Source organism: Mangifera indica, chromosome 11, assembly GCF_011075055.1.
Source record: "Mangifera indica cultivar Alphonso chromosome 11, CATAS_Mindica_2.1, whole genome shotgun sequence".
Lineage (NCBI taxonomy): Eukaryota > Viridiplantae > Streptophyta > Magnoliopsida > Sapindales > Anacardiaceae > Mangifera > Mangifera indica.
In genome coordinates this window covers 16,977,988-16,992,791 of record NC_058147.1, presented here as the reverse complement: position 1 = coordinate 16,992,791, position 14,804 = coordinate 16,977,988, and the positions used below count along the sequence as shown (strand labels likewise).

Sequence of the window (14,804 nt, the reverse complement as noted above, 5' to 3'; positions counted from 1 at the left end):
ATTCGATATATATATATTTTTTATCTATACATACTTAATAATAAAAAAGAAAAATATAAAGGTTAAGAGAAGCTAATATAATATTGTCCATCGGGAACTTTCATAATTGAATTGAAGGATGTTTTCACTGATATAGACGATTGACATGGGCTAATCATATCAAGTCAGAAACCTCCACATATATTCCACCAATTTCCATCTAACTATATATGCAAGTGGATATTATTTAAAAATAATTAAGTTGGAGTGCCTAACGTGGCATTGTTTGAGGCCCAAAAGATCAAGGGCAAAGGTGTAAAGTAAAATCAAAGAAAATTCAGGAGGCAGATCCTTGAATTCTCTGGAACTTGTAAGAAGAGTCTTACACTTAAAGCCCATATTTCCACCTCATTAACTTGATGCTTAAAACGCCCTGGAAACTTCCACATTTATCCACAACAATCCATCGTCCTATGAACCTCAACACATAAATATGAGGCAACAGCCCTTCGTAATCAAAAACTTCATAGAAACCGCACTAGAATCTCAGATAAGTATGAGGCAACAGCCCTTATTAATCAGCTCATTGCTAGTATCTTTGCTTTGTCTAGTAGGTTCATCCAATGGCTCTTTGCTACTGCCATTATTGGACACCTCAAGAAGCCTATCGTCTGATCCCTGGGTAGACCGGTTCCCGGACCCCTTTCGGGTGCTGGAACAAATCCCATTTGGGATTGACAGGGATGAGATCACGGCACTCTCACCAGCCAGAGTTGACTGGAAGGAAACACCAGAGAGTCATGTGATAATGCTGGATGTTCCAGGGTTGAAGAAGGAGGAGTTGAAGATTGAAGTGGAGGAGAATCGGGTGTTGAGAGTGAGTGGTGAGAGGAAGAAAGAGGAGGAGAAAAAGGGTGATCACTGGCATAGAGTGGAGAGATCCTATGGCAAGTTTTGGAGGCAGTTTAAATTACCAGAGAATGTGGATTTGGATTCAGTCGAGGCTAAGCTTGAGAGTGGTGTGTTGACATTGTCCTTGGCAAAATTATCTCCTGATAAAATTAAAGGTCCCAGGACTGTCAGCATTGCTGGAGGAGGGGATGAGCCTATCAAACTCAAGAGTGAACCCAAGCAAGAGCTTTAGAGGCTTTTCTTCAGACGTGTGTCCATGTCTCACTTGTATGTTGGAGAATAAGGTTTCTATTGTATGTACTTTAACTTTGTTCTGTTCTGTGGATGATGCAATGTGCAATGTTTTTACAAAAACTTTCATAATGTAATATAATTTTCCTTATCAAGATTTCCCTTTTTCACAATAAGTACAATACGAAAAAGAACCCAAACTCTTCATCAAAACCTTCACAATCAAGTAAGAAACTAGCGTGAATGGATTGAAAACTATAGATAGTATAAAGAATTTAAACTCTTGTTGCTTCCTCTATTGATTGTTACTATATATAATTTAGACTCTTGTTGCTTCCTCTACTGATTGTTACTATATATAATTTAGACTCTTGTTGCTTCCTCTACTGATTGTTGCTATAAATAACATTCCACCGACTGGAGAACTATGGCTCAAAACATCATCAGTAATACAAATCTAACTGTGCGTTTCCATCACTTAGTTAAACTTATGTGTGCATGTCCCAGTCGCAAGAAGGCAGCATCAAGAGTAAAGGATTTGCTAACCTACATACTCTCACAGTGTGATAACTTTTTTACAATTGCAGAGCTCTTCTACGTCAAACAAAAGAAGCTTCCTTGATGCTAATGAGCTGCCCGTAGATGGGGAAGTGATGATATATTCATACAAGCTGGTTGTAATTCCCTTTACAACAGAGCCCACCAAGACTAAGCAACCCAAGACACTCCTCCTCAGCCACCCTTTTTCAACATAGCAGTCACATCACCTGCAAAATCAACCAGTTCAAAGAGATGCTTGATCACGGGTAGCTGCTGCTTGTTTAGCTTTTCACATTTCTATTTTGCTTCTATTTTGTATCAGGTCATAGCATCGCAAGCCAGCCTCCAATTCAGGGACAACGATGGTTTCACGATGGCTTTCGAAATGATGTCAAGTCTCTGACTGTCTACAAATTTGAAGATTTGCTGATTGCCACAGAGAATTTCAGCCAAAACAATAGAATCAAGGTCTCCACAGTTTACAAGGGTTCTCTCGAGGGTGATAAATATTTTCGTTTAGGTGATGCAGGCTGACTTCACTAGTGAGATAAACATAATAAAAAGATCAACCACAGTAGCATACTAAGATCCCAAACACAAGGTATAGAACTTGGATCCCACATATAGGATTTATATGACTTTTAGTTCTTTCACTAGCTAACTTTCGGTATATGGTGACATTCTGGCTTTGTTTACATGAAAGCGAAACCTACCTTGTTTATGAGTGGGCAGAAAATGGTTTTTACCCTTGGGGTTGTGATTTTGGAACTCTTATCTGGAAGAGCAGCAGAAACAGGTGGTACAAGTGGAGAGGAGATGCTTTCTGCATCCATAAAGATTGTGCTTGAAGGAGCCCGACAATATACTAGAGAAACACAGAGTTTTATTGACCCTTGTTTAAGATATGATTATCCTTTTGATTTGGCACTCTCCATGGCTCAGCTCGCTAAAAACTGAGTGGATTATGATCTCAATGTTCGTCATCAATGTCTGAAGTTTTCATCACTTTGTAGAGATTCTATCAACTTCAGATTGGTATCCTTATGACTCCATGTCAAATAAGCAGTGGTAGGTAGATCAAGCATATTTTTCTGAATATCACTAGCAGATTTTAATTTAGCACAGAATTAAGATACAGAAATAATGCTTCTTATGGTTGCACCATGACATAATGCAACTGCAACTTCTTCTGATTACCAGCATACACTATGCATACAATAGAAATGAACTGAAATATATGATGTATTAAATCTTCAAGTTTCACATCTTGCCTATACTGTAAGCAAGGAAAAAGCTCTTCCTTATTTATTCAAACTGATGATCAAGAAAAATCTTCAATACTTGAACTGATAAAGAAACATCAAATTTGTCGACAAGAATAATAGCACCACAAAATGCAAGGAATAACAACATATATTAAAATTGAATCATAAAATTTTCAAAAGAGTCTGTTACAAGGCAGAATTTTCAGATTACAGCTTCATCTCAAGCAGCGGATGCAGAGGAAAATCCTACAAAAGAAGCATTTGCAAACCTGCAACAGCAAGTCAATCAACCAAGTTCCAGATTTTAACTGGCTGGTATGTTTAATCCCCTAATTGTGGGATGAAGTAAGAAGCATATACACCCTTGCCGTTGTAGAAATCAATCTGCAAGCATGCTCGTCTGACTGTTTTTTGAGAGAGTCTTCACTCATAAAATGTGGAGCGATGCTTTTTCTAACATAACCCATGCTTAGTCATGCCATGGAATAAGACAGTGACCCATGTTTGATACACTGATATTCACTGAAGAGAAACAAGTGGAGGAAGTCTTGGACTGGTTGAATGAATTTCAAAGGGATTCCTTCTTCCTCGACTTAAACGACAAAAAGGTGTAATCAGAGTGCTAAGGGAAACCCTACACGTTTTAGGCTAAGCCAAACAATTCAGACTTTCCAAGATATCATATATCTCCTCTGTTCTGGGATGTGATTTATCAACAGAATAGAACTGATGCACTTTCTTGTCAACCTCAATCCAACTACAACCTGGTGTTTTATACGCATTATGCTCTTTTAACATCTTCCTCACCTTTCGGACCTCATCCCATTTTCCTAGCTCTCCATATATATTTGCCAACATTATACCATAACCACCATTACTTGGATCAATTTCAATTAGCTTTTTCACTGCAAATTCTGCTAAATCCATACGACCATGTATTTTACATCCATTAAGCAAGGAACCCCAGACAACCTCATCAGGTTCAATCTTCATTTCACTCACAACTTCCAAGGCTTCTTCAAACTTTCCTGCTCGACCAAGAAGATCTATTAAGCATCCATAATGCTCAATGCGAGGCTCAATCCCATAATTCCTTGTCATCAAATCAAAATAAGCACGACCCTTCTCAACCAATCCTCCATGTGTACAAGCATTCAACAACCCAATAAATGTAACCCCATCCGGCCTCACATTATAACATTTACAATGTATCATCTCCTCAAACACACTTATTGCCTTCTCACTTTGCCCATGGAGAGCAAAACAATTGATCATTGTATTCCAGGAAGTCAAGCTTTTCTTCGAGTTCCCATCAAAAACTCTTTTTGCCTCTTTTAAGTTTCCACATTTCCCATACATATCCACCAAGGCGTTCCAAATAAACAAATCAGGACCCAACCCATTTCTATAAACATAACCATGAATAATTTTTCCAAGCTGCAGCATTCCCGTGTGACCACAAGCGGAAAGAACACAAACAACCGTAACCTGATTAGGCCTAATATTTAGGCTCTTCTCCATCACCATCCTCCTAAAGAACCCAATAGCCTCTGAAAAGCATCCGTTCTGTGTGCAACCAGCAATAACAGAATTCCAACAAGGTACATCTCGATCAGGCATCTCCTCGAAAAGCAAAGCAGCATTCTTTATATCCCCAACTCTGGTATACCCAGAAATCATGGCAGTCCAAGACACAACATTTCGATCACACATTTCATCAAACAGTTTTCTAGCTACAAAAATATCACCACTCGACCTCGAATAAGAATCAACAAGAGCAGTCTTCACTACTGGGTGTTGCTCAAAACCTGATTTAACAATCTGAGTATGAACCATTTTAGTTCCACAAGACTCCAAAACCTCAGGACAAGATTTCAAAACATGAGGGTATATAAACTGGTTAGGCAATGAGTAGCCTTTGCGAACCATGTCACGGTACAATGAAAAGGCCAATGAAGAGTGATCAGATTGACCGGCATAAGCGGTAATCATTGCAGTGTAAAGGTAGATATTTGGAGAGATAAGACGGTCGAAAATGAAGCGCGCGTAAGTGAGGTTAGATAGTTTGAGAGTGCAGAAGCGAAGAAGCTTGAAGTTGTAGAAATGGGTTTGGGCGTGACCATGTGTAATGAGAAAGGATTGAAGTTGTTTGAGATGGTTTAGATGATTGCATCTTTGCAGAATTGCTAGTACTTGTTGGTTTAGTGTTTGAGTTATTGGCGTTGCAACAGAGATCATTCTCTGTTTTGTTTTGGCGGCTTCCTTGAGCAACGGAAGTATTTATATAAATTTGTAATAGGCTAAATGACTATTTTGCAGCAAATATTTTTTAATCACTAGTTTGAAAAAGTTAATTATTAGTTTTAATAATTAAAGATTATATATATTATTTTATTTAAATATTATAAAATTAATACATAATATGACATAGATATTTTGATTGCCAAATCAAATCACTTGTATTATTATGTTAATTTTTCATCATTATTTTATTGCTGAAGTAGACCTTGAGGATAGGAGAATTTTATTTTTTATTTTTTAACTAATCCAAATTCATTACATTAAGAGTGTGTTTATCAGATTTATTATTCTTATAATTTTATTTATGATTGATCTACACATGGTAGGGTAAGGTTGGCCTGCAAATTGTCCAGGTTGTATTACGAGCCTGAACATCAAGCTCGTGGAATGGCTCGACATAGTACACTACTGTAACGAGCCAATTAAAAAGAAAAAAGTAAAAAAAATTAAATGTTCTTTAGGTGCAAAATGGCTTTTGCACTATTGGTCTGGCCAAAAAAGTTTTTTTATTTTATTTTCCTATATAAACCCTTTCTCCCTTTCCCAAAAATCATAATTTCTCGATTTTCATTCTTAATCTCACATTCTCTCAATAATTTCATTTATCAATTTCTCATTATCAAACTCTTTTAATTCTTAATAAGTAATTATCTGCATATAACAATTTAGTTTTTTTTTATATTACAATTTCGTCAATTATTTATAACACCCACAGGTGCATCTCAAGATCATATGGTCATTTTGCATGTTTATATGTGATGTATGATGGATTTAATGCAAAATCTATGTTACAATATGATTTTTTAGTGACACACACACCTTTGTGTTGAGTGCCACGTTAGCTAAATAAGTTGAGTGCCGCTTAGTTTCCAAAATTAAGTGGCACACAATTGTGTATTGCGTTGCGCTAGAATCAATTTAAAAAAGGGCAAGTTGCACTGATTTGAGGATATTCATTATTTCCAAATTCCAATGCACAAACCTTAAGTGAGAGAGAAAATTCTACCTAATTGTCCAACTTTATTATGGTAGCTCCGGTGAGTAATTTTCAGCAAAGTGGAGAAAGGAAGTTAGAGAAAAGCAGGTTCATCAATCGTCCTTGGATATCCTATCAATTTTCCAGGTAAGTGGGATACTTTACACCTTCTATTTATGCAAGAATTGCCATATGAATTGATGGATGATTCTAGTAGTTATGTGTTTGATTTGTGGGGTATATGATGTTTGTATCCTATGATTTATTTGATTGAATTTGAATCACCGTTGGAATGGTGTTAGGGAATAACTTGAGAGTTTGCTGCTTTGATGTGTTTTTGCTAAGAAATCCTTATTGTGTGTCGTCTAGTTAGTTTAGAGTTGTTAAATTAAGCATAAATGTTGTGATGTATATCTTCATGTGTTGTGAGATAAACAGGTTCTATTAAGGCTAATTTTATGAATTTAGTTAATGAAAAGATGATATTGTTACTCCAGTTGAATTCATATTATCACCCTAGTGTTGAGTACTGAGTTTTTTGTGCAAAAAATAGTAAGGGAGTAGTAGGAATTGTATAAAGAGCATTAGAGTCCAAATTAGGTTTTTCTTGGTCTATTTTCTAGGTTCAACACATGACTGTGTGGTATTAGACACACTTATGTGTGTGAACTTCAGTTTTCTGATGATCCAATAATTGTTAGATGTCATTAACCATTGAGTGGTCGACTAGGGCACTTAATATGCCAGTATATGTCTTAGGTATGATTGTGTGTGGGGGAAATTGACTAAAATATCCTTAAGAAATGGAGCAGTCGAGATGAGTTAAGTTTGAGAATGACAAAGTATAGAAAAGGGGCACACACCTATGTCTAGAGACACACATGCCTGTGTATGTTTAATTTTAGTAACATAAGGAGAGAAAAAGGTCGTGTATGTTAGAAGAGGGTAGCACACCCATGTTCCATATGCAACAAGCCTATGTATAGAATTCAACTAAAACATGCTCGTGAGTGACTAGTTGTGTCTCATGCATGATGAAGGAAACATGCCCTTACGTCCTAAAGGATATGCTCTTGTATATAAGGTAAAATAAAGAAGTAAAAAGGGAGTTAGGCTAGAGATTTATGGGTTGTCTAGAGACATAATATAGAGACACCAAGTGTATAGTAGTATCCAATGTACTCGAGAGATGAAGTTATAATGTGGTGTTAGGATAGATGTCTTAGAGTCAATCGCACTTGACATTTATGGATGTAATTTTATGTTAATCATTAACAAAAAGATTTACTGTTATTCTATTCATATGTGTTAATTATATGATCATATAAATAACATGCCCTTAGAATAGTTAAACTATGACAAGGGGATCAGACGATTGATTGTGGGAACCTTATGTATATTTTAAATGGTCATTTTAAAAACATCTATAATCTTGACATTGCAATAAATAAGGGCACGTGTAATGATGATGAAATTATCATAGTATTTGATGATCCTACCAAAAGTGTCGATAGTTCTCATATATCGAATTATTGTTGACAACTTGGTGCAACATATGGATGCACATTATAGACGTGTTCATTAAACTAACTCGACCAGAGGATATCCATATGAATAGTTATGTAAGGTTTTCAAGGTGTCAATAACCGACAACGTAGTGGAATTTAAAAATTTTAAAAACTAAAACAATCTTGAAAACCCCAATTAGGATACCTATTTTAAACATAAAATTCATGAACATGTAAAACACTTATAGGGTGTTTTAAATTTATATCTCATTAATGACTCCTTCAATTTTCATGTGGTTAAAGAAAATACACTATCCAACCCTCACGAGGTGACGCCTTGTTATCCATGTAGAACATGAACACGAAAGAGGAAATCTAGGCAAAGAGGTTGCTAGGGCTCTTGACTGGACTTACGATGTTCATGGGAAGGAGAGAAACAAAGGGAGTGGTAGCTAGGTTTCATTTTGTCTCTTCTACTATAATTTATGTAAAAAAGCATATCTTATATATATGTGCAGGTGTCTAAGCACAACTAGAATTTCAAGCACGCATGACACCCTAAACACATAAATGCACAACAGAGATGAAAAACTGTCCAAACAACATCCATTAGGCCATTTATAATGTGGACACCACTTGTGTGTGTCGATCAACATAGCCAAAGGCTTGCATGAACAACACTATTTGTATGTGCTTAGATTCAGGGTGAATTTAGACAACTTCTTTATATGTGTGACCCATAAGCTCTCTATAGAATTAGTAGGATTTTATATTCAGAGTGAATCTAGACACATACCAAGACTAGCCTCTAGCAAAACATCATGACCACTTGGATAACAGAGTGTCAGCGAATATCTCTTAAGCTTTTACAACATTAAAATTATGTATAATTCAATCATTTTGTCAACCAGTATCTCTCAAGGCTAAGACATAAAAATGTATCTATCTCAGTGGTTCTTTGGTATGAACTGATACACATTGTAACTTTATCCTACTGTGACCATAGATTCAAATAGTCATGGATGACATTCAATATTCTTATGTGAGATATCTTATTCTATGCTCAAGAGTGACAAATCCTTTGTTGTTCAACCATAGCCTTTATGTATCTTATGATATGGTCGATTGTTATCTTTATAGTCACCCGAATTATGTGACACGTCGGATAATGTCAAACCATACTAATCCTTATACAAGACTGTCTAGTGACCTCAAGTTAAAAGATCACATGCACTAATGGTGTTCAAAGGATTTATCGTATAGACACTGGAGCAACAATTAATATGGATATCCTTTTTTCAGGTTAGTTTGATGAATATGTCTACAACATACACTAATGTTTTATACCAAGCTGTCTATAATAACTTCAAAACATGAAAACTGTCGCCATTTTTTTAAGTTGTTTGACATTATGATGATCCTATCATCATTGCATATGCCTTAATTTATTGTAATATCGGGATTACAAATATTTCTAAGATAAGCATTTAATATGTACATAGGATTTTCACAATCAGTCGTCTGATCCCTTTGTCTAAGTTCTACCATTCTAAGAGCATGTTATTTGTATGATTATATAAATAAACAAAATTTGAATTGAATAACAATAAATCCATTTATTAATGATTAGCATAAAACTATATCCACAAATGTCAAATTCGATTGCCTCTAGGGCACCTACCCTAACAATCTCTCACTTACACTTTAGTTAGTTGGATATCTAATGTTGAATCTAGTTACATGTCTATCATGTTTCTGCTACTATAGAGGCGTTGTCAGTAAGTTAATCAAATTGTCATTGGTATCAATCTTTGCTATTTGTATATCATCTCATTGAATAATCTCAAAAATCAGGTGATATCATTTGAGTATGTGTTTAGACCTTTGATGAGATTGTGACTCTTTTGCCTAAACAATTGCTCTATTATTGTTGCAATTGAGTTTAATTGGCTTGGTGATACTCATAAATTATCCAAGTTTAGTCACAAACTTTTTGATTCATACAACTTTTATTGTTGCTTCTAAGAGGGCAATATACTCGGACTCTATTATAGATATAACTATTATACTTTGCTTGAAGCTTTTCCAACTAACTACACCATTAAAACAAAACACAAACCCTAACTGAGATTTGTAATCATCTAAATCAATTTGAAAACTAGCATCACTGTAGCCTTTTATAGTGAGTTATGATTCCCCTTCATAAACCAAGAATACAACTTTAGTCCTTCTTAGGTACTTTAGGTGTTTTTGACAATCATATAGTGTTTTTCACTTGGATCAGATTAATATCTGCTATAAACACTTAAGGCATATGAGACATCAATCCTTGAACATAATATGACCCATATGATTGATCTTATAACCGAGGCATATAGGATCTTACTCATCTTATCTCTCTTAGATTGTGTACTTGGACACATATCTTTAGAAAGATATAAACCATGAGACATGGTTAAAATCCTTTCTTAGATTCTTTTATATAAAATTTAGTCAATACCTTGTTTATATACATGCTTTGAGTTAGGCTCAACAGTTTATGCTTTCTACCTCGGTAAATCTTAATCCCAAGAATGTAAATTGCTTCCCTTAAATCTTTCATGGAGAAGCGCTTGGATGACCAAGACTTTACCGATTGTAAGTTTAGTATGTTATTTCCATTAATCAAGATGTCGTCGACATACAATACCAGAAATGTAATCACACTCCCACTAACTTTCTTATACACATAGGGTTCATATTCATTTTTGATGAATTTGAACGAATATTCTAGTTTCTTGAAACCTGCTTAAGTCCATAAATTGACTTTTCTAGCTTGCATACTGTGTTTGTTTATCTAGCAAGAACAAAACTATCGGGTTACACCATATAAACGTCTTCTACAAGGTTAGCATTCAAGAAGGTAGTCTTGACATCCGTATGAAAAATTTCGTAGTCATAGTACGCAATTATAGCAAGCATAATCCTAATAGACTTAAACATGATGATTGGCGAAAAAGTTTCATTATAGTTGATGCCATACTTTTAAGTGAAACTTTTGACAACCAATTGTAGTTTATAAGCATGTGCATTACCTTCCATATTAATTATCCTTTTGAAAATTCATTTACACCTTATAGGTCTTACCCCTTCAAATGTATCCACCAAAGTCTATAGTTGGTTCCGGTACATGGAATCTATTTTGGATTTCATAATATCCAACCATTTATCAAAATCTAGATTTGAAATAGTGTCATTGTAAGTCTTAAGTTCATCATCATTGATGACCAGTATATCACCGTGTTGAGTCAGAAGAAAACCAAATTTCTTTAGCTCATGACATACTTGTGGTGATGAATGTAGCTTTTGTGTGCGTTCAGGTTGTTCTACCTAAAGTGGGGAAACTTCCTCATCATGATCAACCATTTATGATGGTACATTATCTTGTCTAACATATGTGCTATCTTACGGTTCAATAACTTCATCAAGTTCAACCCTCCTCCTACTAGTTCTCTTGAGAATAAATTCCTTATCAAGGAACATGCCAGTGTGAGCAACAATGACTTTTTGCTCCTCCAAGTGGTAAAAGCAATATCCTTTAATAAACTTCAAGTACCCTACAAAGATACACTTTTCAGACTTAGCGTTTAGCTTTTTTGAGGTCAATTTCTTGACATAAGCTTAATAGCCCCAAATCCTTAAGTAATCTATATTGGGCTTTTGCCTAATCTATAACTCATATGAAGCTTTATCCACATATTTAGATGTGACACAATTCAGTGTATAAGCAACAGTTTCTAAGATATGACCCCAGAAAGATGTGGGTAAATTAGTAAAACTTATCATGAGCCAACCATTTTCATCAAGGTCATATTCTTCCATTCAAATACACCAATATGTTGTGGAGTACCAAAAGGAGAAAGTTAAGGTACTATCCCATTGTCCTTCATGTATTGTTTGAATTCAACACTCAAGTATTTATAAGGTATTTACGACATTCAGGTAGCATAATAGTAATTAAAAGTTTTAATTAAACAAACAAACATACTACACAAGCCCTTTCTAGATCAGCCTTGTAGGATAATTAATTCACAAACATGTTATTAATACTCATAAGGTGTTTATAGAATATACTTGTGTAAAGATGATTCCTTTAACTTCTATTGATTGAGATAGATTATAATATTGTTTCCAGAATCTAAATTAGACCTGAACCTAGGTTTCATATAAAGTATGCACTGAATTAGATACTAAAATCATGCTCGAAGACTACTAGGACTTAATCATGATTTATTTAATTTTAGATGAAAAACCACAACAATGACTTTTCTTCTATATAATTATGATTCAGTGGCTAGTGTTCTTCTTTTTCTTTAAAGTCACACATAATTAGAAAGTAAGTTCATTCTTTCACACATAATAATGTGTGTATATATGTATATATATGTGTGTGTGTGTTTGTGTGCGCGTGAGTGAGCAAAACATGTGAGAATTTTGTGTATATATGTGGCTTACGCAACCAATTTCCTGTGTGGGAAATTTTGCACTTAAAGCGCACATAAACATATACATGTGTATGGGCTCACCTTTGAATGGGTTATATATACATACGTATGTATGTATATGCATATATATATATATGTGTGTGTGTGTGTGTGTGTGTGTGTGTATAACATATTTCCTTATTACTTTTATTTAATCTTAGGTCCAAATGAAATTATGTTTTGAGCTTGAATTTATCCAATTAGACAAATCTTATCAAACTCTGTACTTTCTCACATACAACCTTAACCACTTAGGATTATTTTACGTTAGCCCTTAAATATCGTAAAATATACTTTTGGGTCTAAAAGTCTTTTTAAGACTCAAAACATTCAATCCAAAATCCAGATTAGATCCGACACAAGTTCAACTCAAAATATCTTAAATCTCTAGAGTTCGATCAACTTTTTCTTATGTTTGACCAATAGACTTTCCATTGAGTTGGTACTGACTGGATTCATGTCAGGCTCCCAACTTGACATTCATCTAGATACAGACCAAGAACGGCCTCTAGCAACACATCTTGGCCATTAGATTAGTGAAATGTCAGTATATGACTTTTTAACCTGCTAGTGATATAGTTGTTCATACAATTTGATCCTTTTGTTATACGATATATCTTCGAAGTTGAGGTATAGATGAAATGTCTCCCTCAAGGATCCTTGAGTTATATAGATTAACTTCCAAAAAACATCAGATCAAACATAAATTTAATCTCACTATGACTATAGATTTAGTTGCTTGTTGCCATCCTTTAGAGGGCCTTAACTGAGATATCAACTCTTGTGCTCGAGAGTGATGAATCCTTTGTTGATCTACCATAGCCTTTATGCAGATCTTGATATGGCCAATCATAACCTTTTTGGCAATCCTCTAACCAGACTATGTTAGACTGATGTCAAACCATACTAATCCTTGCACAAGACAATTCAATGACCTCAAGTCTAAAAATCATATGTACCTCATTTTGCTAAGACGATATATTCCATAGACATTGGAGTAACCATCCATATGGAATCCTCATAGTAGGTCAGTCCAGTGAACACATTTACAACGTCTACTTATGTGTTGTACCAAGCTATCAATTAATAACTTTGATATGTGAGAACTATCATCATCTTTTAATAAGGTCTTTCAACACTATTATAACTCTATCATTATTTACCATGCCTTTTGTCATACGATATATCTTCGAAGTTGAGGTATAGATGAAATGTCTCCCTCAAGGATCCTTGAGTTACATAGATTAACTTCCAAAAAACATTAGATCAAACATAAATTTAATCTCACTATGATTATAGATTTAGTTGTTTGTTGCCATCCTTTAGAGGGCCTTAACTAAGATATCAACTCTTGTGCTCGAGAGTGATGAATCCTTTGTTGATCTACCATAGCCTTTATGCAGATCTTGATATGGCCAATCATAACCTTTTTGGCAATCCTCTAACCAGACTATGTTAGACTGATGTCAAACCATACTAATCCTTACACAAGACAATTCAATGACCTCAAGTCTAAAAATCATATGTACCTCATTTTGCTAAGACGATATATTCCATAGACATTGGAGTAACCATCCATATGGAATCCTCATAGTAGGTCAGTCCAGTGAACACATTTACAACGTCTACTTATGTGTTGCACCAAGCTATCAATTAATAACATTGATATGTGAGAACTATCATCATCTTTTAATAAGGTCTTTCAACACTATTATATTGGTCATGGTAATATCAGATGTAATCTCTCATAACTAATAGGTGTGTTATAGAAAAACGGTAAGAGTTCCCCTATTTTAGAGGGCCCGAAATTTTTTTTTTTATATCTTGTAACACTCCTAATTAGCAATTCACACAAACCAGTCCTACTAACTGACTGGATTTTCATCAACTTAATCACAATTAACAAAATAAATACTTAATAGTAACCATCATAAAAATTACCATCCACAGAAAACTTTATAGCCAATTTCAACGAGTAGTCATATATATATATATATATGTATATATATATATATATTTGGTTCTTATATGTATATATGTAGTTATTATATTAGTGTGTTTGTACCTCTATCTGATGGATAGTATATACTTATGAGAATATATATATATCTTTCTGATTATTGGATATATATATGATTATGTGTATATATATATATATATATATATACATAAAGTCATATATACAAACATATATGCACTTAGACAAAAAAAAAAAAAAAAAAACATATAAAAATATGGTGCCCTCCTCCCATAGCCTCATGTCTAGCTAGTGCTCTCTGCGAACCTTTGCTGCAACTCTTTACCTGTAAAATATTAAATTAAACGGAGTGAGCGAACACAACTCAATAAGAAAATCATACTTAATACTCAAAGCATTTCATACTAATACTAACTCTTCCATACTCAGTGTGTTTGGGTTATTCATATACAAAATAATTTACACGAAATACACATTAGCCACCTATTGTAATTCTCTTCATTCATGCATGTATTCTTTTCCTTACTATACAAGTATGATTCACTTGTTATGATTTATGCATGTATAAGTGTCATGACTTTCTATTTTCTA

At 34.5% G+C, this 14,804-nt stretch overlaps 2 protein-coding genes across 2 annotated transcripts; one reads left to right on the top strand and one right to left on the bottom strand.

Annotated features, from left to right (window-relative positions):
- The first annotated feature begins 410 nt into the window (after window positions 1-410).
- On the top strand, window positions 411-1,277 carry LOC123229840 (22.0 kDa class IV heat shock protein). The gene has a single exon (XM_044655822.1). It carries the CDS (start codon window positions 473-475, stop codon window positions 1,121-1,123), a length of 651 nt encoding a protein of 216 aa, XP_044511757.1. The 5' UTR covers window positions 411-472; the 3' UTR covers window positions 1,124-1,277.
- Window positions 1,278-3,057: 1,780 nt separating this feature from the next.
- LOC123229839 (pentatricopeptide repeat-containing protein At1g33350) lies at window positions 3,058-5,176 on the bottom strand. The gene has a single exon (XM_044655821.1). It carries the CDS (start codon window positions 5,163-5,165, stop codon window positions 3,576-3,578), a length of 1,590 nt encoding a protein of 529 aa, XP_044511756.1. The 5' UTR covers window positions 5,166-5,176; the 3' UTR covers window positions 3,058-3,575.
- Window positions 5,177-14,804: the final 9,628 nt, after the last annotated feature.